Source organism: Nerophis lumbriciformis, linkage group LG37 (genome assembly GCF_033978685.3).
Source record: "Nerophis lumbriciformis linkage group LG37, RoL_Nlum_v2.1, whole genome shotgun sequence".
Classification (NCBI taxonomy): domain Eukaryota; kingdom Metazoa; phylum Chordata; class Actinopteri; order Syngnathiformes; family Syngnathidae; genus Nerophis; species Nerophis lumbriciformis.
The window spans coordinates 10,146,807-10,172,149 of NC_084584.2; the positions used below are offsets into that span (position 1 = coordinate 10,146,807).

The 25,343-nt window shown below is 43.1% G+C and overlaps 1 protein-coding gene and 1 long non-coding RNA gene across 4 annotated transcripts in view; both read left to right on the plus strand.

Annotated features, from left to right (window-relative positions):
- ndrg1a (N-myc downstream regulated 1a) overlaps positions 1-2,140 on the plus strand; it is a 32,226-nt gene extending 30,086 nt beyond the window's left edge. For all 3 annotated transcript variants that reach the window (XM_061931431.2, XM_061931430.2, XM_061931432.1), the window contains one exon: positions 1,490-2,140. In XM_061931431.2, the coding sequence (XP_061787415.1) occupies positions 1,490-1,707 (218 nt within the window). In that variant the 3' untranslated portion in view covers positions 1,708-2,140. The remainder of the gene's footprint in view (positions 1-1,489) is intronic.
- A 2,775-nt stretch (positions 2,141-4,915) lies between these two features.
- Positions 4,916-6,923, plus strand: LOC133577534 (uncharacterized). The gene is made up of 2 exons (XR_009811746.1): positions 4,916-5,865; positions 6,558-6,923. It is a non-coding gene; the product is annotated as an uncharacterized lncRNA (long non-coding RNA).
- The last annotated feature ends 18,420 nt before the right edge of the window (positions 6,924-25,343 follow it).

Below are 25,343 nucleotides of genomic sequence, written 5' to 3' on the forward strand. Positions count from 1 at the left end.
TATTGGAAGTACGGTAACATCTCTTATATTAGCATGCTAACATTTTATGCTAGCTTTTTAGATAATTGTGTATGTTTTATCATAAAAGTCATGGTTTTTGATACTCTGTGCCATGTACAGTTACATCTCTTATATTAGCATGCTAACATTTTATGCTAGCTTTTTAGCTAATTGTGTACGTTATACCCTAAAAGTCATGATTTTTGATACTTTGTGCCATATTGTAAGTACGATAACATATCTTATATTAGCATGCTAACATATTGTGCTAGCTTTTTAGCTAATTTTGTATGTTTTATCATAAAAGTCATGGTTTTTAATACTTTGTGCCATATTGGAAGTACGGTGACATCTCTTATATTAGCATGCTAACATTTTAAGCTAGCGTTTTAGCTAACTTTGTATGTTTTGACCTAAAAATCCTGGTTTGACACTTGGCACTATCTTGGAAGCATGCTAACGTCTCTTATATTAGCATGCTAACATTTTATGCTAGCTTTTTAGGTAATTTCGTATGATTTACCCTAAAAGTCATGGTTTTTGATACTTTGTGCCATATTGGAAGTACGATAACATCTCTTATATTAGCATGCTAACATATTGTGCTAGCTTTTTAGCTAATTTTGTATGTTTTATCATAAAAGTCATGGTTTTTAATACTTTGTGCCATATTGGAAGTACGGTGACATCTCTTATATTAGCATGCTAACATTTTAAGCTAGCGTTTTAGCTAATTTTGTATGTTTTGACCTAAAAATCCTGGTTTGACACTTGGCACTATCTTGGAAGCATGCTAACGTCTCTTATATTAGCATGCTAACATTTTATGCTCGCTTTTTAGCTAATTTTCTATGTTTTAACCTATAAATCATGGTTTGATACGTGGCGCTATCTTGGAAGCATGCTAACGTCTCTTATATTAGCATGCTAACATGTTATGCTAGCTTTTTAGCTAATTTTCTATGTTTTAACCTATAAATCATGGTTTGATACTTGGCGCTATCTTGGAAGCATGCTAACGTCTCTTATATTAGCATGCTAACATTTTATGCTAGCTTTTTAGCTAATTTTCTATGTTTTAACCTATAAATCATGGTTTGATACGTGGCGCTATCTTGGAAGCATGCTAACGTCTCTTATATTAGCATGCTCAAATTTTATGCTAGCTTTTTAGCTAATTTTGTATGTTTTACCATAAAAGTCATGGTTTTTGATACTTTGTGCTATCTCGGAAGCATGCTACCGTCTCTTATATTAGCATGGTAATGTTTTATGTTAGCTTTTTAGTTAATTTTGTATGTTTAAACCTAAAAATCATGTATTTGGGCACTTGGCGGCACCTTAGAAGTATGCTTCGGCTTCGATTGACCCCAGGCCAGAGGTTCAGGGCACAGATAGCATGCCGATCAAAATTTTTGTGGGACTTTTGCACGATTCTAACATGGGGAAAAAACATGGCATGACTGTGTTCAAATCTTCTCCCTTTCAGTGCCCGCCGCCAGCATGACCCGCCTAGTGCGGTCCCGCACGGCCTCGGGCTCCAGCGTGACGTCCTACGACGGACCCCGCTCGCGCTCCCACACCACCGAGGGGAACCGCTCGCGCTCGCACACGGCCGACCACCACCGGGGCCGCTCCCACACGGCCGGCTCCACGGACGGCACGGTGGACGCCGCCGCCGTCCCCAAGGCCCCCGAGGTCTGCTAAGGTGGACGCTCGCTCGGCAAATTTTAACTTTTTTTTTTTTGTTCTTTAAAAAAAAAAAAAAAAAAACTTGGATTAGGAGGGTTAAAAGTACTCCAGTACATTGGGGGCGTGTGATGGTGTAGTTAGTGGCAATGCAGCATCGCTAGGGGGAGACAGAGAGCACGCCCCCTTCCGTCTTTCCTCCCTGCTTTCAATCCTTTTTTACTCAAACTGACAACTTTCTCACATTTATTCCATTTTTAAGTGTTTTCTGTCGCTGTCGAACATTACAAGTAAGGGACATTTTTATTTGTGTGTGCAGCCAATCATGTTTCATCTCATCCTTTATAGACAGCTGATGATTTTTTTTTTTCTTTTTTAAACGTTTCAGTAACTTTTTCAACCCTATGCAACCAATTCAAATAAAAATCGCTCTCTAAATTTCAAAGCTTTATTAACGCCTCGAGACAATTAACTCGTTTTGTAAGGTTTTTTTTTGTATGTAATCAAGCACAACGGAACAAAGCAGTGCCATGGAGTCGATGTAAGAAGTCCAAATTTTATTATTATAAAATATATGTGTGTGTGTGTGTATATATACATACATATATATATATATATATATATTTTTTTTTTTTGTATATATATATATATATATATATAAATAAATATAAACATATATTTAAATATAAACATATATATATATATATGTTTATATTTAAATATATATATATATATATAAACATATATATATATATATGTTTATATTTAAATATATATATATATATATATATATATATATATATATATATATATATATATATATATATATATATATATATATATATATATATATATATATATATATATAAAACACCCTCTCCTCTCGTTTTATTGACTTGCACTATGACGACATTTTCTTTTGTAGGACCTACGGCAACACAGCTTTGTAAAGATGCTGGCATTCAAATGACAATAACAGTTTGTATTTATTAAGGAAAACATTAAAAAAAACAACAACAACTTGTAACTCATCTGCTCTGATTGTGTGTGTGTTTTGTTTTTATATCTAAAATAAAATTGATATCATTGCATTTTAATGTGATGAGAACATCCGGGTAAAAAAAGTTAGAAGCTGCAGACAGCAAAATAAAAGCTGACCTCCATATATGGTGAAGGGAAGTGGACCATGGGACTTTGGGCAATGATAATGAAAACAATATGAAACTGAATTTAAAGCAGGACTGCACTTTTTTATTTCATTTTGCCCATTATTTGCAATCCTTACGTGAGACAAGAACAATTTTTAAACCTATGTACGTATATTGAATTTTACAGTATATATAAATCTAATGTTCTCCCCCCCCACCCAAACAATTAAAAGTTGTCAAACAAGTACAGGCAAGTATTGATATAAAGTCACAGACAACTGCACTTCCGAATGCCCCCAACATGGTGCTGCAATACACAAACGCAAACAAAAGGCTCATCAATCATCCACAATTTTTCCTGTGCTATTCTAAACAAGGACAAACTGCTGGCGCCTAATGCACCTATAAAGGACTCTTTTAAAAAATGCCAACAATGCTCCATTTACCGTAAAAGCCGGTACGTTTCCCCCAACGCTTTGAACCCTGTGGCTTATAAAACGGTGCAGCTAATTTATGCGGGGGGGTTTTCTCGCCAACAACCATAATGTTTTGTGTCAGCTTCAAACACTGATGACATCTATTAAACAAGACAAGAAGCAAGGAATTAAACAGAGACGGAATTAAATTTAGCTCAATCTCACCACGCTCTGGCGCCTCTTTTTTATTTGGACTTTCCCTGATTACATGGCAACAGCTGTTTCTAAGGGACGGGGGTCGTAAAAAGCCATCGCCTTTGATTAAAACAGTTCAAAGAAAAGGTCGTAAAACAGTTCAAAGAAGAGGTCGTAAAACAGTTCAGAGAAAAGGTCGCCTTGAGGGGAGTCTGGTCCTGCTTCCTCTCCGCTTTGTAGTTCTCGGGTCAAGACAATATCTTTCTGTTGATTACAAAACATGAAAGAAACAGAACACCTTCATGTTGCTTCCCATCCTACACAGTGGAGTTTTACAAGCCTTCTTCTTGGTAGGATCAAAGACAGCTTTTGTCCTCTCGCCAGGAATTCATGGAAACACAAAGTTTTGTGATAACTTACATACAATTATTCCAACATTTTGTATTCAACAAATAGTTTTCATATAACACTCGACAGAGACACTGAAAAGCTGTGTTATTGTTTGTGCTGTGGCGCCACCTTGTGCATGAGTTCGCTCACTGCTGTGGGTTGAAAATATATTTCCTATTTCGTCCTTTAGACCGGAAGTACAATTGTCCATAGTGTCAGAATAATTGTATCTAAGTTATCACAAAACTTTGTGTTTCAATGAGTTCCCGGCGAGCAGACAAACGCTGTCTTTGATCTTACCAATCAAATAGCTTGTAAAACTCCACTGTGTAGGATGGGAAGCGACATGAAGGTGTCGCTTTCTTTGATGTATTGTAATGCACAGGAAGATCTTGTCTTGACCCGAGATCTACAAAGCGGAGAGGAAGCAGGACCTGACCCCCCTCCAGGCACCTTTTCTTTGAACTGTTTTGTGACCAAAGGCAGTGGTGGTTTACGACCCCCGTCCCTTTAGAAACAGTTGTTGCCATGTAATCAGGGAAAGTCCAAATAAAAGAGGAGGCGTACAATCTTTCGTCAGAGCGTGGTGGGACACTGTACAAGAGTACAGCCCAGACGTTTCTCCTCAGTTGAGCTAAATTGAATTCTGTCTCTGTTTAATTCCTTGCTTCTTGTCTGTTTAATAGATGTCATCAGTGTTTGAACCTGACACAAAGCGTTTCTGCTCGAAAGGATTTTTCATTCATCACTCCCAACGTTTGTAAGTTTTACAATATAACTAAAACAGTTCTCACTTACCAAACCATCCCATGTGGGATCTATGTAGGAGTGTTTTAATGCATATTTGTACATGACATCGTAATGTAATCAAGCTAGCATTAAACATTAGCGAATATGCTAGCACGTCTACAAGTGTCTGTGATAGTATTATTAACCTACAATGGCATTCTGTTTGTATTGTTTCAGTTTCGTAAATCCACCAAAATTATTAATTAATTATTGTGTCTGTTTAGCTGGTTAAAGGGCCCGCTTCCGCAAAAAAACATCCAAAAACATGCCTGACCTGAATATCAACCAAGCTATAACGGAATTGTTATTGTCGGCGTTAACACAGAGGAACTACTTTTTTGGGGCGTAGTTACACAACATGTTAGGTGACTATAGTGAGTTAAGGGGTAATGCTGTTTAATATACATAATTGGGCGCAAAACAGGTAAATAAGATACTGACATACACAGACTAGTTTTATACAATATATGTTAACAATAAACACATAATTTTGCTGGCCCACATGTGAATCACAATTATTCACAACAGGAAGTACTTTAAAGTAGGAATAAGGTTTCAAGAGCATGAATAGCTTTTGGATCGTTTTCATTTAAAGGCTTTTTGGAATATTAACACACATTCTGACGTTGACATTGAAGAACTCTACATGAAAAATGAGCAAGTTGTGATTTATTTTCATTATACACGCATCGCATTGAATTGGACTGTTGCCTTGACTAAGATGGCCGCCACATAGACACGCCATGACATATTTGGTGACGGCGCGGGCTCGAACCCGCTTTTCTCTGGCAGCTGGGTCTGCCAGCACCTCCGTTGGCAACGCGCCGAGACACGCCCCTGCTCGCGCTGGCCGCGTCAGCAATCAGCACACCTGGGACTGATGAGGGCGAGCTGTATATAGACCAGTGGACCCGAGGATCCTCGCCGGAACTTAATCTTCAGTTACCTGTGTAAGCACCCTGTGTCTGGCTTCCATCCCATGATCTCACTCTCCCCCCCTGTGACTTTCTTGTTTCCGTGTTTGATGCCCCTGTTGTCTTCTCGCAGTGCTTCCCGTGTTCTCCTGTGATCCCCTGTTGTTCCCCTCTGGATTCTGGACTGCCTCCCTTCATCCTCTACCTTCTTTTTGCACACGGACCCACTGACGCCTCGCTCAGTCCCATGGACTTCCTGCTTGGATCACGGACCTTCTTCTGCTTGCTCCTTTAGACTTGTCTGCTTCCTCATCCAACAATTAGGTAATACTCAACAGCTAATCATTCATACACAGTCTCCCACCATACACACATTTTGGATTAGTCACACTCCATTTCCTTAGCTTAAGTATTGTTTTATCAATATATATCTATATCTATACATATCTATATCTCTGTATCATTGTGCTTTACTTCCCCTTGTGTCTGTGCCGTCAACTCCCCCTGCAATCCATAACAGTTCCCTTGTCCCATTGTCTTTTGCGCCACAATTTGTACAGTACAAAGTTTTGTTTTATGACGTGTTTATTTTTAGTTATTGTCTATTATTCCCCCAGAGTATAGCAGTAGTTTTCCTTAATATTTTGCCCCTTAATAATCAAATTAATGAAAATATGATGTATTTTAATTTGTTTTATTGTAATACATTTGTTTATATTGTTGCATATAATTATTGAAATATTTGATTTGAATGTTTTCCCTGTGCCATCGTCGTCCTAATCAACTGACAAGAGCAAGGGTAGCCAAAATGCGGCCTCGGGGCCATTTGCATCCCGCATCTCGAGTTTTGTTGGCCTGCAGAATATTGTTGGAACAGAAAAATAACAGTAAGAAAATATAAGAAAAAAGACAATGTAGAAAAAGCTGAAATTTTGATTCTAATAACTCAGGGGTGCACCAACGGCTGCATACCGAAGATACATCCATCCATTTTCTACCACTTGTCCCTTTTTTAGCGTCGCGGGGGGTGATGGAGACTATCTCAGCTGCACACGGTCGGAAGGCGGGGTACACCCTGAACAAGTCGCCATCTCTTCGCAAGGCAAGACAACATTCACACTCACATTCACACACTAGGGCCAATTTAGTGTTGCCAATCAGCCTATCCCCAGGTGCATGTCTTTAGAGGTAGGAGGAAGCGGGAGTACCCGAAGGGAACCCACGCAGTCACGGGGAGAACATGCAATCTCCACACAGAAAGATCCCGAGCCCGGGATTGAACTCAGGACCTTCGTATTGTGAGGCACATGCACTAACCCCTGTACCACCGTGCTGTCACTGAATATACAATGCATGCCTTTTTGATATTATTCTATATTCTATATATATTAATAAGACATATATTAAAATACAAAACGTAGTGTCAATTTTGTGTTATGAATGACAATGTGTATTATTATTAATACTATAAAAAAATTAAGATTTTTCCAATTATGTCATGTCTTTTTGCTGTTTTTCTTCTATTATACATGTTTTTTTTTTACGGACAATATTCTGAAAATCAACAATTTGAATTATGGGCCACACTTTGGACACCCCTATAATAACTAATTATGATACACTTATAACACAAAGATCACAATAAGTTTTGTCTTTAACTACAGTATATCTCTTTTTAGCATTTTATATACATATATATATATATATATATATATATATATATATATATATATATATATATATATATATATATATTATTTAACTTTTTTTTTTTTATCCAATTGTATTGTCTCTAACACTTTTTGTTTATAAAGATGATTTCGAAACATTTTGTTTGAAATATTATAATACATTAAAGTGCCTCAATTTGTCCTCATAATTTCAATCTGTATTGTTTGTATGTTCAATTGTTCAATTAAAAATAAAATAAAATAATAACCTTCCCATTTCCGGTTGGTTCAAACGCGGTTGTGTACGGCGATTGGTTGAAAGGGGCATGGCGTCACTGTGACGTCACTAAATGATGAGACTGCAACTATTTTAAACTAATGCACTTAAAGAAACAAAATTTATATTATATCTTAAACTTTGAATATTGTTGCATTTGTTGTACAAACGTTATCAATGTTTGAAATCTTAAAAAAAAAAAAAAAAAAAAAAAAAAAATGCGTCACGTGACACATCCAAGGAGGAAACTCAGACTAACTAATCACAGAAGCTCCGCCCACAAATCCTACGCCGTCGTCATGGAGCGCCATTCAACTCATTGGAAGTCAGCTGAGTTAATTTCCTCAAATGAACAAAAATACTTAAATCTGCTCCAAGGTATGAATACGTTTATTGTGTTATCTAACTGCATATTTTTGTCGTTGAAGCATTGACGCCACCTGAAATAACTAATGCTAACCTGCTAGCTAGGTGGCTCATGCTAGCTAGGTCAGGTTGGTTCGAGTTATCTATGTGTTGATTTAACAAGCGATAATTTCGGGGGGTTGTAAATATTGTAATAGTAAAAATCTGTCCAACTAGAAAATGAAGCGGGCTGAGTTATATTAATATCGTTTTTCGGGTGCTTGACGTTTGCGTTGGCATCGGTAATATCTGGTATCATACTTCTCCGAGAGACGCCATTCTGTAAAATTCGCGCCTGTTTCGTACTGACGTCAGATCGCAAAATGGCGGTGCCAGGGCGGAACAAATACCTAACATTTTACAAGAAAAGATTGCAGCAGCGCTACGTGTAATAATTACAAGGCTGGTATTTCATCAAGAGGAGTACATAGGAGTGTAACCGAGGGTTTATATATGTCGCCTATACTGTATAAAACTATAAAATAATAAACACTGAGGCTCCAGTTTTGCACGAGGACCACTTTGTTTCCTTTTTTTTTTTTTTTAAACTTTTTTTTACATTTCTATTTATAAATTTCAACATTTACAAACAGACGAGAAACAATAATCAAAAAAGAGAACAGTACAAAACGAGTACAAAACAGCGCCAGGGGGTTGTAAATTCAAAGTAGCTAAAATAGAATGCAAAAAAAAAAAAAAAAATATATATATATATATATGTGTGTGTGTGTACAGCTCCACTAATGGACATTGGAGTGTTACTTTCAAAGGCAAAATTAAAGTATTGCTAGAAACATAATTTTATATGGGACTTTATTGTATTATATGCAGTGTTTCCCACACATTCATTTATTTGTGGCGGCCCGCCACGAAAGAATTACGTCCGCCACAAATGGATTTTTCGGCTTTTGACTCGCTCGACCGCTCATAAAAGCAATGGGACTGTCAGTGAATGTTGCTTGTAGTTACACCTCCGGTGCAGTAGGTGGCGGTAGCCTACTATGCATTGTAACTCCGCCAATAGCACTTAACCTGGTGGGCAAGAAGAAGAAGAAGAAGAGGGACGGACGGGATCAAAATATTCGCCGGCTACTTTTCATAATGATGGCGCTTCCTACGTTTCTACCTCAAACGTCCAAAAGCTGCTGAAAGCCTTGATCCAGGATGCCATGGGGAAAAAAATTAAATGGTGCCTTTTGGCGATAGTTAGCAGCTTGGTGGCTCATAGCCGGCTAGCTAACGCTTGCTAGCGTGGTAGCATTGCTTCATTTTTACAGGTGTTATAGGTAGATAGTAGTGATGGGTCCGGCAACACCGATGCATCGGCGCATGCGTCGAGCTCATAGAGCGAAACCCTGTGTCGGTGCGCGTACGGCTTTTAGAAAGTCACGTGACCGATCATGAGCTGTTTTGGTCACGTGACCGATACGCGAACTCTGTGCCCTGTGAACGGCTCTTTTCTACAGCCGGAGAAATAATAACTAAGAAGAGAAAGCGTCTAAAATTGAATACGTTGGAAAAACAGGTTTTTAAAAAAAAAAAAAAATGTGTAAAAAAAATAAATAAATAATTTCCAGGTCCACAAGCATCCTCATTCACAACACGTTCTCTTAGATTTCCATGTTATGATACATGTTCACATTATTTGACTGTATCTAAAAAAGACAAAAAATATATTTTTATTTAAATGAAGTTATGAAATAATCCTAAATGAAATACAATGACTTGGTTTATATTATTGTATATACTAGGTCAGTGGTTCTCAACCTTTTTTCAGCAATGTACCCCCTGTGAATTTTTTTTTAATTCAAGTACCCCCTAATCAGAGCAAAGCATTTTTGGTTGAAAAAAAAAAGATGAGGTAAAATACAGCACTATGTCATCAGTTTCTGATTTATTAAATTGTATAACAGTGCAAAATATTGCTCATTTGTAGTGGTCTTTCTTGAACTATTTGGAAAAAATATATAAAATTAGCTAAAAACTTGTTGAAAAATAAACAAGTGATTCAATTATAAATAAAGATTTCTACACCTAGAAGTAATAATCAACTTAAAGTGCCCTCTTTGGGGATTGTATTAGAGCTCCATCTGGATTCATGAACTTAATTCTAAACATTTCTTCACAAAAAAAAAAATCTTTAACATCAATATTTATGGAATATGTCCACAAAAAATCTAGCTGTCAACACTGAATATTGCATTGTTGCATTTCTTTTCACAGTTCTTTTTGACAGACATTTTAGTGACAAACCTGAGCTTGTGCTTCACGGAGTTTATGAACTTACATTCATATTTTGTTGAAGTATTATTCAATAAATATATTTATAAAGGATTTTTGAATTGTTGCTATTTTTAGAATATTTTTAAAAAATCTCACGTACCCCTTGGCATACCTTCAAGTACCCCCAGGGGTACGTGTACCCCCATTTGAGAACCACTGTACTAGGTCATAAAATCAGTGTCAGTTGAGTCGGTCCATAGGTTGCCTGTAGGGATTTTTAATGTCCAGCAGATGTCAGTATTTAGTGACACAGTATCGACACAGTATCAATGCAGTTTTGCAATGTGTCGAAACGCTTCATGAGGCCTCATCAACCCATCACTAGTAGATAGGTTATAGCTGCATCGCTCGCGGCTCGTCATATATTTAACGTTAATCCGCGATTTCACCGAGCGTTTCACTGACGGTGAGCAGCCTGACGCTGCTTCATTAACACCGCCGCTCTTTGACTCGGGGGCCGGGCAGATGCACGTAGTAACAGTCACGTGTTTTCATACCGACGAGCTAACGTGTCCAGGTTATAACCCTGTTGTCAATAAACACACATGGACTGAAGCTAAATTGTCCACTGCAGCATGTGAATGCAATGAAAAGAATAAAATCTGAGCCAACCAGCTGTTAAAATGTTGTCCAGGTTAATGTTTTGGCCATTAAAGGCCTTTCATTTCAAGATTTCAACTGTGATCGGGCTTTAAACAGGTGGCTGACCTGTTCAGATGGGTGTAACTGCTACTGGTCAAATAATGTGAAATAGCATTTAATTTTACATGTATGCAATGCCATTTAAATGTAATTATAGATAATAATAATAATAATAAATACTGTGTAGTGTTGTAAATAGTCAACGGGAAGGATTTTAGTAAGATATAAGCCATGAGCACTACACAGCCAGAAAAAAACCTAAGCAGGACAAGTAAAAATATTGGGGCAAGTAGATTTGAGAAGTCAGGCAAGTAGAAAAAAACCTTAACGTTGAACCCTGCATGTGTTGAGCTGCTGCCGCTTAAGGTTAGACGGCACTGTACATAGAGCGCTTCTGCTCGTTAGTAATAAATTCTAATGTTGGATGTTCACTCCTTCACACAGATGAGTATAGAAAAATATTTTCAACGGCCGAAAAGGGCTCGACTTGGAGAGGAGGTAGGCCTACAGTCCGGACCACAGGTGCGACCAGTTCAGCAGCAGCAGGAGGAGGAGGAGGAGGAGGTTGACTGACTGTGGCAGGACACCTCTGCCTCTGTTTCACTTCATGTTGCTGGTAAATAATATGGTTGTAGTAGTAGGCTTAAGTTAAATTATTTAGTATTCACTAATTAAAGGGGCAGAGCTTTAAGAGACATTTTAGCTTTTATATTTTATAAGATATATTTTTTGTAAGAACCACAATTAATAAATATATTTCAGTGAATCACTAATTGTTCAAATCTGTATATAAATATGTACATAAAATGTTGTAATTATATTCCAACTCCGCGTTCTTCTTGGTCATCGCCGCCACCCCCCGCCCCCCGACCACACCACCACAAATAGATGCCTGTCCTGTGGGAAACACTGATATGTATAGTACATGTTCCAGTCAAAGTGATGAAGCTTAGTGTTACGCTCATGACTTGGTGTAACTAAACATTAAAGTTAAAGTTCCAATGATTGTCACACGCACACTAGGTGTGGCGAAATTATTACCCTATAAGATGAAGGCAATTGCATTTTATTGATATTTGAAATATATTCAATGTTTATAAATTAGTATTTAAATATACTAAATGTAAAAAAGGTAAAGAAAGTTGGGGAACCCTGACTTAAGGTAATCATGTGTGATTTCCACAAGCGTCTGTACATGTAGAAGAATGAGAAACACGGCATGTCTGGATGATTTGCCTCCATCTTTCCAGTGGTTAGCACCGGTTGTTATAAAGCTGGCTGTGGCGCGTTCTTTCTGACGTCACTTCCTCTCCAAACTCAATTTGTAAATGATCAATGAGTCCATACAATGCTAAGAGCCAGAGATTCAAGAAATACACGGCGCACTTACCCGTGTAAAAAATTGTCCGGGGAGGGAGACCTTAAACGATAGATTAGTGTGGCTGAAGCGAGGCTTAAGCTAAATAATTATTAGTTTAAGGGATTATCCGGTTTAGTGTAGACATAGCCTGAGGCGAGCAGCCCCAGTTCACGTCTGCCACTAGATAAATGTCACAGAGCAGCGACTAAGTTTGTGGTCAAAAGCTTGTATATATTTGCTACAGTCGGTACTCCTAATTTTCGGGTGGTGTACATTCAATTATAGGCAAAGAAAAGTTTAATGCTTTCCCCCACCAGATGTTCTCTGTCATATCATACAATTAGAATGTGGTGTAAAAGTCTAATGTCAACAATTCAACTTCAAATATGAAACTAACCGTTGTTTCATAACATGCAAAGTGAGATATGTCAAGAATTTATTTGTTATAATTTTGATCATGGCTTACAGTTTTTGAAACCTTACAGTTTCTGAGATTTTCAATTCAAAGTTTTCATAAACTGTAAAGCATAATCATCTAAATTATACCCAATAAAGGCTTGACATATCTCACTTTGCATGTAGGGAGTTAATATCACATGTTACTAAATGTTACATTCTTGTGTAATTTGCACATGATTAAATTCAACAGAGGAATTATTTATTTATTAATTTATGTAACGAGGTGATGTCGCATGTCTGGTTGACGCAATTGACGTGGTCCCTTTAAATCCTGGCGCCACCTGTCAAACATCCTCCTACCCAGCTGTTGCTAATAACCGTGGCTGCTGTGCTCTGTTTGGCGTTTTGATGGTCAACTCGATCTAACTAGGAACAAACCTGCTCACTGGACACCCTCTTCATCTTATGTTAAGACCCCTCGTCAACGGTGAGTCAATCTATACTTTGATTATTGGTTAAACAGTGCAATCGTGGCATCAGCCATTCAGAGTCAATAGCGCTACATGCTAGCTTAGCGTTCGATCAAATTACGTCTGTATACCCGAAATGACGGCCTGATTTACGTTTACTTTATAGCTGAACATTTTACCCATATGTATAATGTTTAAGGGACCTCCAAGTTTTGTTTTTAGTTGGTCCATTTTGTTGTTAGACTTCTGCAAATGATGCAGATTTGGCATTGCAGTTTGTAATGGTCCTTAAACAAATGAACGCACAAACCTGTTGCTTATACACGAAGGTGATGTTTGCTAATTTGTGTTTTTGAACCTGTTCAGGTCAGATTTTTATTTGGTGATTTTCTTCTCAAAATGATGGCGAGCGACCGACACACCGCTTCGAGGTAGGAGATATTAACTCCCCCCCCACCCCTCTCATTGCATCTATTATACTTTTTCCCGTCTACTTTCGAACTATGGACTCATGAACTTTTGGACTGAATTACCGATTGTGAACTGTTTATTTATTGTACGCATCTAATGATTTATCTATAGCAAATATTATTGTTTGTATATGTTTTTGTGTGTGTGTATATATGTATGTGTATACATACACACATGTATAAATATATATACATACACATTGTGTGTGAGTGTGTGTGTGTGTGTGTGGGTGCGCATATATGCATACATACATACATTCATACATTATACACACACATATACACATTATACACACACATATACAGTCATATAAGTCATAAAAATGGGGTCCCACTTTTTTGTAAGCGTTTTGAAAACAAATGATAAATGTATGCCTTATACTGTTATATCTCACATTCTATATTATGTTTTGGAAAAAGGTTGACAAACGTTACTAAATTCATTAAAAATAATACAAAAGAAAACACATTTTTATGCATAAGTAAATTTATTCAGTTATAAACATTCATTAACTTTCTTCTTTCCTTCATGGATCTAAACTTCACAGCTGCTGTTAGTTTTTTCTTCATTTGTATTTATGAAGTTGTAGTAGGGCTGGGCGATATGAACAAAAAAGTATATCTCGATATATTTTTACTTAAACTAATGAAAAGGGAGGATTACCTCCAAATTCTTCAGGACAAGCTAAAATCATCAGCCCGGAGGTTGGGTCTTGGGCGCAGTTGGGTGTTCCAACAGGACACTGACCTCAAACACATGTCAAAAGTGGTAAAGGAATGGCTAAATCAGGCTAGAATGAAGGTTTTAGAATGGCCTTCCCAAAGTCCTGACTTAAACGTGTGGACGATGTTGAAGAAACAAGTCCATGTCAGAAAACCAAAAAATTTAGCTGAACTTCACCAATTTTGTCAAGAGGAGTGGTTAAAAAATTCTAGCAGAAGCTTGTGGATGGCTACCAAAAGCGCCTTATTGCAGTGAAACTTGTCAAAGGACATGTAAGCAAATATTAACATTGCTGTATGTATACTTTTGACACAGCAGATTTGGTCACATTTTCAGTAGACCCATAATAAATTCATAAAAGAACCAAACTTCATGAATGTTTTTTGTGACCAACAAGTATGTGCTCCAATCACTCTATCACCAAAAAAATAAGAGTTGTAGAAATGATTGGAAATTCAAGACAGCTATGACATTATGTTCTTTACAAGTGTATGTAAACTTTGAATCGCGACTGTACGTACTGTATATATGTACAGTATAGATATAGTCGGACTCACTTCGACGCACAGCAAGGGCTCTGGAACCAGTTCTCTCGAGAGGGGCTGGACTCTCTTCCACTCTGGCGTTGCCGGCAGTGAGAGGCGACGGGCTGTGGTGGCAATTCTTGTTTCCCCCCGGCTCAGAGCCTGTACGTTGGAGTTCAACCCGGTGGACGAGAGGGTAGCTTCCCTCCGCCTTCGGGTGGGGGAACGGGTCCTGACTGTGGTTTGCGCTTACGCGCCAAACCGCAGCTCAGAGTACCCACCCTTTTTGGATTCACTTGAGGGAGTACTTGAGAGTGCTCCCCCGGGTGATTCCCTCGTTCTACTGGGGGACTTCAATGCTCATGTTGGCAGCGACAGTGAAACCTGGAGAGGCGTGATTGGGAAGAATGGCTGCCCGGATCTGAACCCGAGCGGTGTTTTGTTATTGGACTTTTGTGCCCGTCACAGATTGTCCATAACGAACACCATGTTCAAACATAAGGGTGTCCATATGTGCACTTGGCACCAGGACACCCTAGGCCGCGGTTCCATGATCGACTTTGTAGTTGTGTCATCGGATTTGCGGCCTCATGTTTTGGACACTCGGGTGAAGAGAGGGGCGGAGCTTTCTACCGATCACCACCTGGTGGTGAGTTGGCTGCGATGGTGGGGGAGGATGCCGGACAGACCTGGCAGGCCCAAACGCATTGTGAGGGTTTGCTGGGAACGTCTAGCAGAGTCTCCTGTCAGAGAGAGTTTCAATTCCCACCTCCGGAAGAACTTTGAACATGTCACGAGGGAGGTGCTGGACATTGAGTCCGAATGGACTATGTTCCGCGCCTCTATTGTCGAGGCGGCTGATTGGAGCTGTGGCCGCAAGGTAGTTGGTGCTTGTCGTGGCGGTAATCCTAGAACCCGTTGGTGGACACCGGCGGTGACGGATGCCGTCAAGCTGAAGAAGGAGTCCTATCGGGTTCTTTTGGCTCATAGGACTCCTGAGGCAGCGGACAGGTACCGACAGGCCAAGCGGTGTGCGGCTTCAGCGGTCGCAGAGGCAAAAACTCGGACATGGGAGGAGTTCGGTGAGGCCATGGAAAACGACTTCCGGACGGCTTCGAAGCAATTCTGGACCACCATCCGCCGCCTCAGGAAGGGGAAGCAGTGCACTATCAACACCGTGTATGGCGAGGATGGTGTTCTGCTGACCTCGACTGCGGATGTTGTGGATCGGTGGAGGGAATACTTCAAAGACCTCCTCAATCCCACCAACACGTCTTCCTATGAGGAAGCAGTGCCTGGGGAGTCTGTGGTGGGCTCTCCTATTTCTGGGGCTGAGGTTGCTGAGGTAGTTAAAAAGCTCCTCGGTGGCAAGGCCCCAGGGGTAGATGAGATCCGCCCGGAGTTCCTTAAGGCTCTGGATGCTGTGGGGCTGTCTTGGTTGACAAGACTCTGCAGCATCGCGTGGACATCGGGGGCGGTACCACTGGATTGACAGACCGGGGTGGTGGTTCCTCTCTTTAAGAAGGGGAACCGGAGGGTGTGTTCTAACTATCGTGGGATCACACTCCTCAGCCTTCCCGGTAAGGTCTATTCAGGTGTACTGGAGAGGAGGCTACGCCGGATAGTCGAACCTCGGATTCAGGAGGAACAGTGTGGTTTTCGTCCTGGTCGTGGAACTGTGGACCAGCTCTATACTCTCGGCAGGGTCCTTGAGGGTGCATGGGAGTTTGCCCAACCAGTCTACATGTGTTTTGTGGACTTGGAGAAGGCATTCGACCGTGTCCCTCGGGAAGTCCTGTGGGGAGTGCTCAGGGAGTATGGGGTATCGGACTGTCTGATTGTGGCAGTCCGCTCCCTGTATGCTCAGTGCCAGAGCTTGGTCCGCATTGCCGGTAGTAAGTCGGAAACGTTTCCAGTGAGGGTTGGACTCCGCCAAGGCTGCCCTTTGGCACAGATTCTGTTCATAACTTTTATGGACAGAATTTCTAGGCGCAGTCAAGGCGTTGAGGGGATCTGGTTTGGTGGCTGCAGGATTAGGTCTCTGTTTTTTGCAGATGATGTGGTCCTGATGGCTTCATCTGGCCAGGATCTTCAGCTCTCGCTGGATCGGTTCGCAGCCGAGTGTGAAGCGACTGGGATGAAAATCAGCACCTCCAAGTCAGAGTCCATGGTTCTCGCCCGGAAAAGGGTGGAGTGCCATCTCCGGGTTGGGGAGGAGATCTTGCCCCACGTGGAGGAGTTCAAGTACCTCGGAGTCTTGTTCACGGGTGAGGGAAGAGTGGATCGTGAGATCGACAGGCGGATCGGTGCGGCGTCTTCAGTAATGCGGACGCTGTATCGATCCGTTGTGGTGAAGAAGGAGCTGAGCCGGAAGGCAAAGCTCTCAATTTACCGGTCGATCTACGTTCCCATCCTCACCTATGGTCATGAGCTTTGGGTTATGACCGAAAGGACAAGATCACGGGTACAAGCGGCTGAAATGAGTTTCCTCCGCCGGGTAGCGGGGCTCTCCCTTAGAGATAGGGTGAGAAGCTCTGCCATCCGGGAGGAGCTCAAAGTAAAGCCACTGCTCCTCCACATCGAGAGGAGCCAGATGAGGTGGTTCGGGCATCTGGTCAGGATGCCACCCGAACGCCTCCCTAGGGAGGTGTTTAGGGCACGTCCGACCGGTAGGAGGCCGCGGGGAAGACCCAGGACACGTTGGGAAGACTATGTCTCCCGGCTGGCCTGGGAACGCCTCGGGGTCCCACAGGAAGAACTGGGCGAAGTGGCTGGGGAGAGGGAAGTCTGGGCTTCCCTGCTTAGGCTGCTGCCCCCGCGACCCGACCTCGGATAAGCGGAAGAAGATGAATGGATGGATGGATGTACAGTATATATATGTCAGTGTTGGTGCTAGGAATTTTCCAAATGGGGGGACCCCATCAAGTCATAAAAATGGGTTGCCACAGTAAATTTTTGGGGTCCCACTTTTTTGTAACCGTTTTGAAAACAAATGGTAAATAGGTTATACTTGTATCGCGCTTTTCTACCTTCAAGGTACTCAAAGCGCTTTGACACTATTTCCACATTCACCCATTCACACACACATTCACACACTGATGGCGGGAGCTGCCATGCAAGGCCATAACCACAACCCATCAGGAGCAAAGGTGAAGTGTCGTGCTCAAGGACACAACGGACATGACGAAGTTGGTAGAAAGTGGGGATTGAACCAGGAACCCTCAGGTTGCTGGCACGGCCACTCTCCCAACCGCGCCACGCCGTCCTCAATCATAAATGTAGCATTATCCAGTTATATCTCACATTTTATATTGTGTTTTGGAAAAAGGTTGTCATAAATGTTACTTAATTCATAAAAAAAAATAATACAAAAGAAAACACATTTTTATGCATATGTAAATGTTTTTGTTTATTTTAAAAGTATTTTTAGAATGTGCTTTGGGCCTTTAACACATTAGCTGCGGGCCTCAAATGGCCTCCGGGCCACACTTTTGATACCCATGTTATAGCTAATAAAAAATTACATCTGATAGTAGATGTAATGATCCCACCAACTAAGGAAGTGTTTCTCGCAAACAACAAGCGAAAGAGTTTTGCAGGGATTAAAGCTGCTACACATGCAGTGTTATTTTCAGGATGAGGGTCATCTCTCGCAAAGGTGTTGAGCCTTGGAACTGATTCATGTTCAAAATAACTGAGATAGACAAAGCTAAGTCCAGTCCGAATACCCTTCAAGTCCTGCTCAAGCCAAGCTCGCCCCAGCTTCATGCCCTATTTAAGCCAAGCTCTTCCCAGCATAAAGCCAAACTCTCTCCATTTTCAAGTCCTGTTAAAACCAAGTTCATCCCAGCCTCAAGTCCTGTTAAAACCAAGTTCACCCCAGCGTCATGTCCTGCTTAAGCCAAACTCGTCACAGCTTCAAGTCCTGCTCAAGCCAAGCTCGGCCAATTATAAAGTTCTGTTCAAGTCAGGCTTACTGCAGCAAAGGACCCTGCTCAAGCCAAGTGCGCTCCAGTTTGAAGTCCTGTTAAAGACAAGTTTGCCCCAGCTTCAAGTCCTGCTCAAGCCAAGCCCGCCCCAGTTTCAGGTCCTGCTCAAGCCAAGCTTGTTCCAGTTTCAGGTCCTGCTTCAAGCCAAACCTTTTTCCAGTTTCAGGTGCTGCTTCAAGCCAAGCTCGCCCCAGCTTCAAGTCTGGCTCAAGTGCGCTCCAGTTTCAAGTCCTGTTAAAGACAAGTTTGCCCCAGCTTCAAGTCCTGCTCAAGCCAAGCCCGCCCCAGTTTCAGGTCCTGCTCAAGCCAAGCTTGTTTCAGTTTCAGGTCCTGCTTCAAGCCAAACCTTTTTCCAGTTTCAGGTGCTGCTTCAAGCCAAGCTCGCCCCAGCTTCAAGTCTGGCTCAAGCCAAGCTTGCCCCAGCTAAAAGTCCTGTTCAAGCCAGGCTTACCGCATCAAAGAATCCTGCTCAATTCAAGCTTGTTCCTGTTTCTGTTCAAGCCGAGCTTGCTCCAGTTACGGGTCATGCCCAAGCCAAGCTAGCTCCAGTTACAGGTCTTGCTCAAGCCGAGTTTGCTCCAGTTTCAGGTGCTGCTCAGCCAACCTCGCTCCAGGTTTAGGTCAAGCGCAAGCAAAGCTTGCTCAAGATTCTTGTCTTGCTCAAGCTCAGATTGCCCCAATTTCAAGTTCTGCCCAACCCACGCGCTCCCTAATATAAAGTCCTGCTCAAGCCAAGTGCGCCTTAGCTGCAGGTCCTTCTTAAGCCAAGCTTGCCCCCACTTAAAGTCCTGCTCAAGCCAAGCCCACCCCAGTTTCAGGTCCTGCTCAAGCAGAGCTCGTTCCAGTTTCAGGTCCTGCTCAAGCCAAGTTTGCTCTAGTTTCAGGTCCTGTTCAAGTCAAAAATTATCCATATTCAAGTCTTGCTTGAGCCAAGGTCTTTCCAGTTTCAGGTGCTGTTTTAACCAAGTTCACTCCAGTTTCCGATTCTGTTCGAGCCAAGCTCGCTCTAGTTTCAGGTCCATCTTAAGGGAAGCTTCCATTAGTTTGAAGTCCTGCTCAAGCCAAGCCCGCCCCAGCTTCAATCACAGCTCGCCCCAGTTTCAGGTCCAGTTCAAGCCAAGCTTGGGTCCAGTTTCAGGTCCAGTTCAAGCCAAGCTCGGGTCCAGTTTCAGTTCCTACTCAAGCCAAGCTTGCTCCAGTTTCAGGTGCTGCTCAAGCCAAGTTCGTCCCAGTGTAACACAGGTGTCAAATCCATACTTTTATACTTTTGCAGAGACTTTTATGCTCTTGCTCTCTATTGCTCTTTGAGCAGTACGCGTTCTTTCTCAGTCACATGTCCGCCGCGGTGGTGCTCAAGTCAAAAATGCTAGTCCATAACACCCCATATATTTTACATTGATTTGTAGCACGTATAGGTTACACCAGCATCAAGTCCTGCTCAAGCCAAGACCGCCTCCAGTTTCAGGTCCTGTTCAAGCCAACTTTGTTCCAGTTTTTAGATCATGTTCAAGCCACTTCTACTCCAATTTCAGGTCCTAGTTAAGTCAAAAATGCTCCAGCTTCAAATCTTGCCCCAGTTGAAGTCTTGTTCAAACCAGGCTTACCGCAGCAAAAAGTCCTGCTCAAGCTCGTTTCAGTTCCTGCTCAAGTCAAGCTCATTCCAGGTTCAGGACCTGCTCAAGCCAAGATCGTTCCAGTTTAAGTTGCTGCTCAAGCCAAGATCAATCCAGTTTAAGGTGCTGCTCAAGCCAAGCTTGCTCCTGTTTCAGGTGCTGCTCAAGCCAAGCTTGCTCCTGTTTCAGGTTCTGCTCAAGCCAAGCCCACCCCAGTTTCAGGCCCTGCTCAAGCCAAGCCCGCCCCAGTTTCATGTCCTGCTCAAGCCAAGCCCGCCCCAGTTTCAGGTCCTGCTCAAGCCAAACCCGCCCCAGTTTCAGGTCCTGCTCAAGCTAAGCCCGCCCCAGTTTCAGGTCCTGCTCAAGCCAAGCTTGATCCAGTTTCAGGTTCTGCTCAAGCCAAGCTTGATCCAGTTTCAGGTTCTGCTCAAGCCAAGCTTGATCCAGTTTCAGGTCCTGCACAAGCCAAGCTTGATCTAGTTTCCGGTCCTGCTCCAGCCAAGCTCGCCCCATTTTCAGGTCCTGTTCAAGTCAAAAGTGTTCCATCATAAAGTCTTGCTCTAGCCGAGCTCGCTCCAGTTTCAGATTCTGTTCGAGCCAAGCTCGCTCCAGTTTCAGGTGCATTTTAAGCAAAGCTTACCTTAGTCCTGCTTAAGCCAAGCCTGCCCCAGCTCTCCCCAGTTTCATGTCCTGTTCAAATCAAGCTCGGGTCCAGTTCCAGGTCCTATTCCAGCCAAGCTTGGTCCAGTTCCAGGTCCTCCCCTAGCCAAGCTTGCTCCAGTTTCCGGTCCTGCTCAAGCCAAGCTCGTTCCAGTTTTAGGTCCTGCTCAAGCCAAGTTTGTTCCAGTTTCAGGTCCTGCTTCAAGCCAAGTTTGTTCCAGTTTCAGGTCCTGCTTCAAGCCAAGCTTGTTCCAGTTTCAGGTCTTGCTTCAAGCCAAGCTTGTTCCAGTTCCAGGTCCTGCTTCAAGCCAAGTTTGTTCCAGTTTCAGGTCCTGCTTCAAGCCAAGTTTTGTTCCAGTTTCAGGTCCTTTTTCAAGCCAAGTTTGTTCCGGTTTCAGGTCCTGCTAAAGCCAAGCTTGTTCCAGTTTCAGGTCCTGCTTCAAGCCAAGCTTGTTCCAGTTTCAGGTCCTGCTTCAAGCCAAACTTGTTTCAGGTCCAGCTTCAAGCCAAGCTTGTTCCAGTTTCAGGACCAGCTCAAGCCAAGCTCACCGCAACAAAGAATCCTGCTCAAACCAAGCCTGTTCCAGTTTCAGGTCCTGCTCAAGCCAAGCCTGTTCCAGTTCCAGGTCCTGCTTCAAGCCAAGCTTGTTCCAGTTTCAGGTCTTGCTACAAGCCAAGCTTATTCCAGTTTCAGGTCCTGCTTCAAGCCAGGTTTGTTCCAGTTTCAGGTCCTGTTTCAAGCCAAGCTTGTTCCAGTTTCAGGTCCTGCTTCAAGCCAAGCTTGTTCCAGTTTCAGGTCCAGCTTTAAGCCAAGCTTGTTCCAGTTTCAGGTCCAGCTCAAGCCAAGCTCACTGCAGTAAAGAATCCTGCTCAAGCCAAGCCTGTTCCAGTTTCAGATCCTGCTCAAGCCAAGCCCTTTCCAGTTCCAGGTCCAGCTTCAAGCCAAGTTTGTTCCAGCTTCAGGATTATTCCAGCCAAGTTTATTCCGGTTTCAGGTCCTGCTAAAGCCAAGCCCGTTCCAGTTTCAGGTCCTGCTTCAAGCCAAGCTTGTTCCAGTTTCAGGTCCTGCTTCAAGCCAAGCTTGTTTCAGTGTAAGGTCCAGCTCAAGCCAAGATTGTTCCAGTTTCAGGTCCTGCTTCAAGCCAAGCTTGTTCCAGTTTCAGGTCCTGCTTCAAGCCAAACTTGTTCCAGTTTCAGGTACAGCTTCAAGCCAAGTTTGTTCCAGTTTCAGGTCCTTATTCAAGCCAAGTTTGTTCCAGTTTCAGGTCCTGCTGCAGCCAAGCCCTTTCCAGTTTCAGGTCCTGCTTCAAGCCAAGTATGTTCCAGTTTCAGGTCCTTATTCAAGCCAAAATTGTTCCAGTTTCAGGTCCTGCTTCAAGCCAAGTTTTTTCCAGTTTCAGGTCCTGCTTCAAGCCAAGCTTGTTCCAGTTTCAGGACTATTCCAGCCAAGTTTTGTTCCAGTTCAAGGTCCTGCTTCCAGCCAAGTTTATTCCAGTTTAAGGTCCTGCTAAAGCCAAGCCCGTTCCAGTTTCAGGTCCTGCTTCAAGCCAAGCATGTTCCAGTGTGAGGTCCAGCTCAAGCCAAGCTTGTTCTAGTTTCAGGTCCTGCTTCATGCCAAGCTTGTTCCAGTTTCAGGTCCTGCTTCAAGCCAAACTTGTTCCAGTTTCAGGTACAGCTTCAAGCCAAGTTTGTTCCAGTTTCAGGTCCTGCTCCAGCCAAGCACTTAACAGTTTCAGGTCCTGCTTCAAGCCAAGTTTGTTCCAGTTTCAGGTCCTTATTCAAGCCAAGTTTGTTCCAGTTTCAGGTCCTGTTTCAAGCCAAGTTTGTTCCAGTTTCAGGTCCTGCTTCAAGCCAAGCTTGTTCCAGTTCCAGGTCCTGCTTCAAGCCAAGCTTGTTCCAGTTTCAGGCCCTGCTTCAAGCCAAGTTTTGTTCCAGTTTCAGGTCCTGCTTCAAGCCAAGTTTGTTCCGGTTTCAGGTCCAGCTTCAAGTCAAGCTTGTTTCAGGTCCAGCTCAAGCCAAGCTCACTGCAGGAAAGAATCTAGCTCAAGCCAAGCTTGTTCCAGTTCCAGGTCCTGCTTCAAGCCAAGCCTGTTCCAGTTTCAGGCCCTGCTTCAAGCCAAGTTTTGTTCCAGTTTCAGGTCCTGCTTCAAGCCAAGTTTGTTCCAGTTTCAGGTCCTGCTTCAAGCCAAGTTTTGTTCCAGTATAAGGTCCTGCTTCCAGCCAAGTTTATTCCGGTTTCAGGTCCTGCTAAAGCCAAGCCCGTTCCTGTTTCAGGTCCTGCTTCAAGCCAAGCTTGTTCCAAATTCAGGTCCTGCTTCAAGCCAAGCTTGTTTCAGTGTCAGGTCCAGCTCAAGCCAAGCTTGTTCCAGTTTCAGGTCCTGCTAAAGCCAAGTTTGTTCCAGTTTCAAGTCCTGCTTCAAGCCAAGCTTGTCCCAGTTTCAGGTCCTGCTTCAAGCCAAACTTGTTCCAGTTTCAGGTCCTGCTTCAAACCAAGCTTGTTCTAGTGTCAGGTCCTGCTTCAAGCCAAGTTTGTTCCAGTTCCAGGTCCTGTTTCAAGCCAAGCTTGTTCCAGTTTCAGGTCCAGCTCAAGCAAAGCTTGTTCCAGTTTCAGGTCTTGCTTCAAGCCAAGCTTGTTCCAGTTTCAGGTCCAGCTTCAAGCCAAGTTTGTTCCAGTTTCAGGTCCTTATTCAAACCAAGTTTTGTTCCAGTTTAAGGTCCTGCTTCCAGCCAAGTTTATTCCGGTTTTAGGTCCTGCTAAAGCCAAGCCTGTTCCAGTTTCAGGTCCTGCTTCAAGCCAAGCTTGTTCCAGTTTCAGGTCCTGCTTCAGGCCAAGCTTGTTTCAGTGTCAGTTCCAGCTCTAGCCAAGCTTGTTCCAGTTTCAGGTCCTGCTTCAAGCCAAGCTTGTTCCAGATTCAGGTCCTGCTTCAAGCCAAACTTGTTCCAGTTTCAGGTCCTGCTTCAAGCCAAGTTTGTTCCAGTTTCAGGTCCTGTTTCAAGCCTAGTTCGTTCCAGTTTCAGGTCCTGCTTCAAGCCAAGTTTGTTCCAGTTTCAGGTCCTGCTCCAGCCAAGCCCTTTCCAGTTTCAGGTCCTGCTTCAAGCCAAGTTTGTTCCAGTTTCAGGTCCTTATTCAAGCCAAGTTTGTTCCAGTTTCAGGTCCTTATTCAAGCCAAGTTTGTTCCAGTTTCAGGTCCTGCTCAAGCCAAGCCCGTTCCAGTTTCAGGTCCTGCTCCAGCCAAGTTTGTTCCAGTTTAAGTTGCTGCTCAAGCCAAGATCAATCCAGTTTAAGGTGCTGCTCAAGCCAAGCCCACCCCAGTTTCAGGCCCTGCTCAAGCCAAGCCCGCCCCAGTTTCATGTCCTGCTCAAGCCAAGCCCGCCCCAGTTTCAGGTCCTGCTCAAGCTAAGCCCGCCCCAGTTTCAGGTCCTGCTCAAGCCAAGCCCGCCCCAGTTTCAGGCCCTGCTCAATCCAAGCTTGATCCAGTTTCAGATTCTGCTCAAGCCAAGCTTGATCCAGTTTCAGGCCCTGCACAAGCCAAGCTTGATCCAGTTTCAGGTCCTGCTCCAGCCAAGCTTGATCCAGTTTCAGGTCCTGCTCCAGCCAAGCTCTCCCCATTTTCAGGTCCTGTTCAAGTCAAAAGTGTTCCATCTTCAAGTCTTGCTCTAGCCGAGCTCGCTCCAGTTTCAGATTCTGTTCGAGCCAAGCTCGCTCCAGTTTCAGGTCCGTTTTAAGCGAAGCTTCCCTTACCTTAAAGTCCTGCTTAAGCCAAGCCTGCCCCAGCTCTCCCCAGTTTCAGGCCCTGCTCAATCCAAGCCCGCCCCAGTTTCAGGCCCTGCTCAAGCCAAGTTTGTTACAGTTTCAGGTCCTGCTCAAGCCAAGCCCGTTCCAGTTTCAGGTCCTGCTCCAGCCAGCCCCCTTCCAGTTTCAGGTCCTGCTTCAAGCCAAGTTTGTTCCAGTTTCAGGTCCTTATTCAAGCCAAGTTTGTTCCAGTTTCAGGTCCTGCTCCAGCCAAGCCCTTTCCAGTTACAGGTCCTGCTTCAAGCCAAGTTTGTTCCGGTTTAAGTTGCTGCTCAAGCCAAGATCAATCCAGTTTAAGGTGCTGCTCAAGCCAAGCCCACCCCAGTTTTAGGCCCTGCTCAAGCCAAGCCCGCCCCAGTTTCATGTCCTGCTCAAGCCAAGCCCGCCCCAGTTTCAGGTCCTGCTCAAGCTAAGCCCGCCCCAGTTTCAGGTCCTGCTCAAGCCAAGCCCGCCCCAGTTTCAGGCCCTGCTCAAGCCAAGCTTGATCCAGTTTCAGATTCTGCTCAAGCCAAGCTTGATCCAG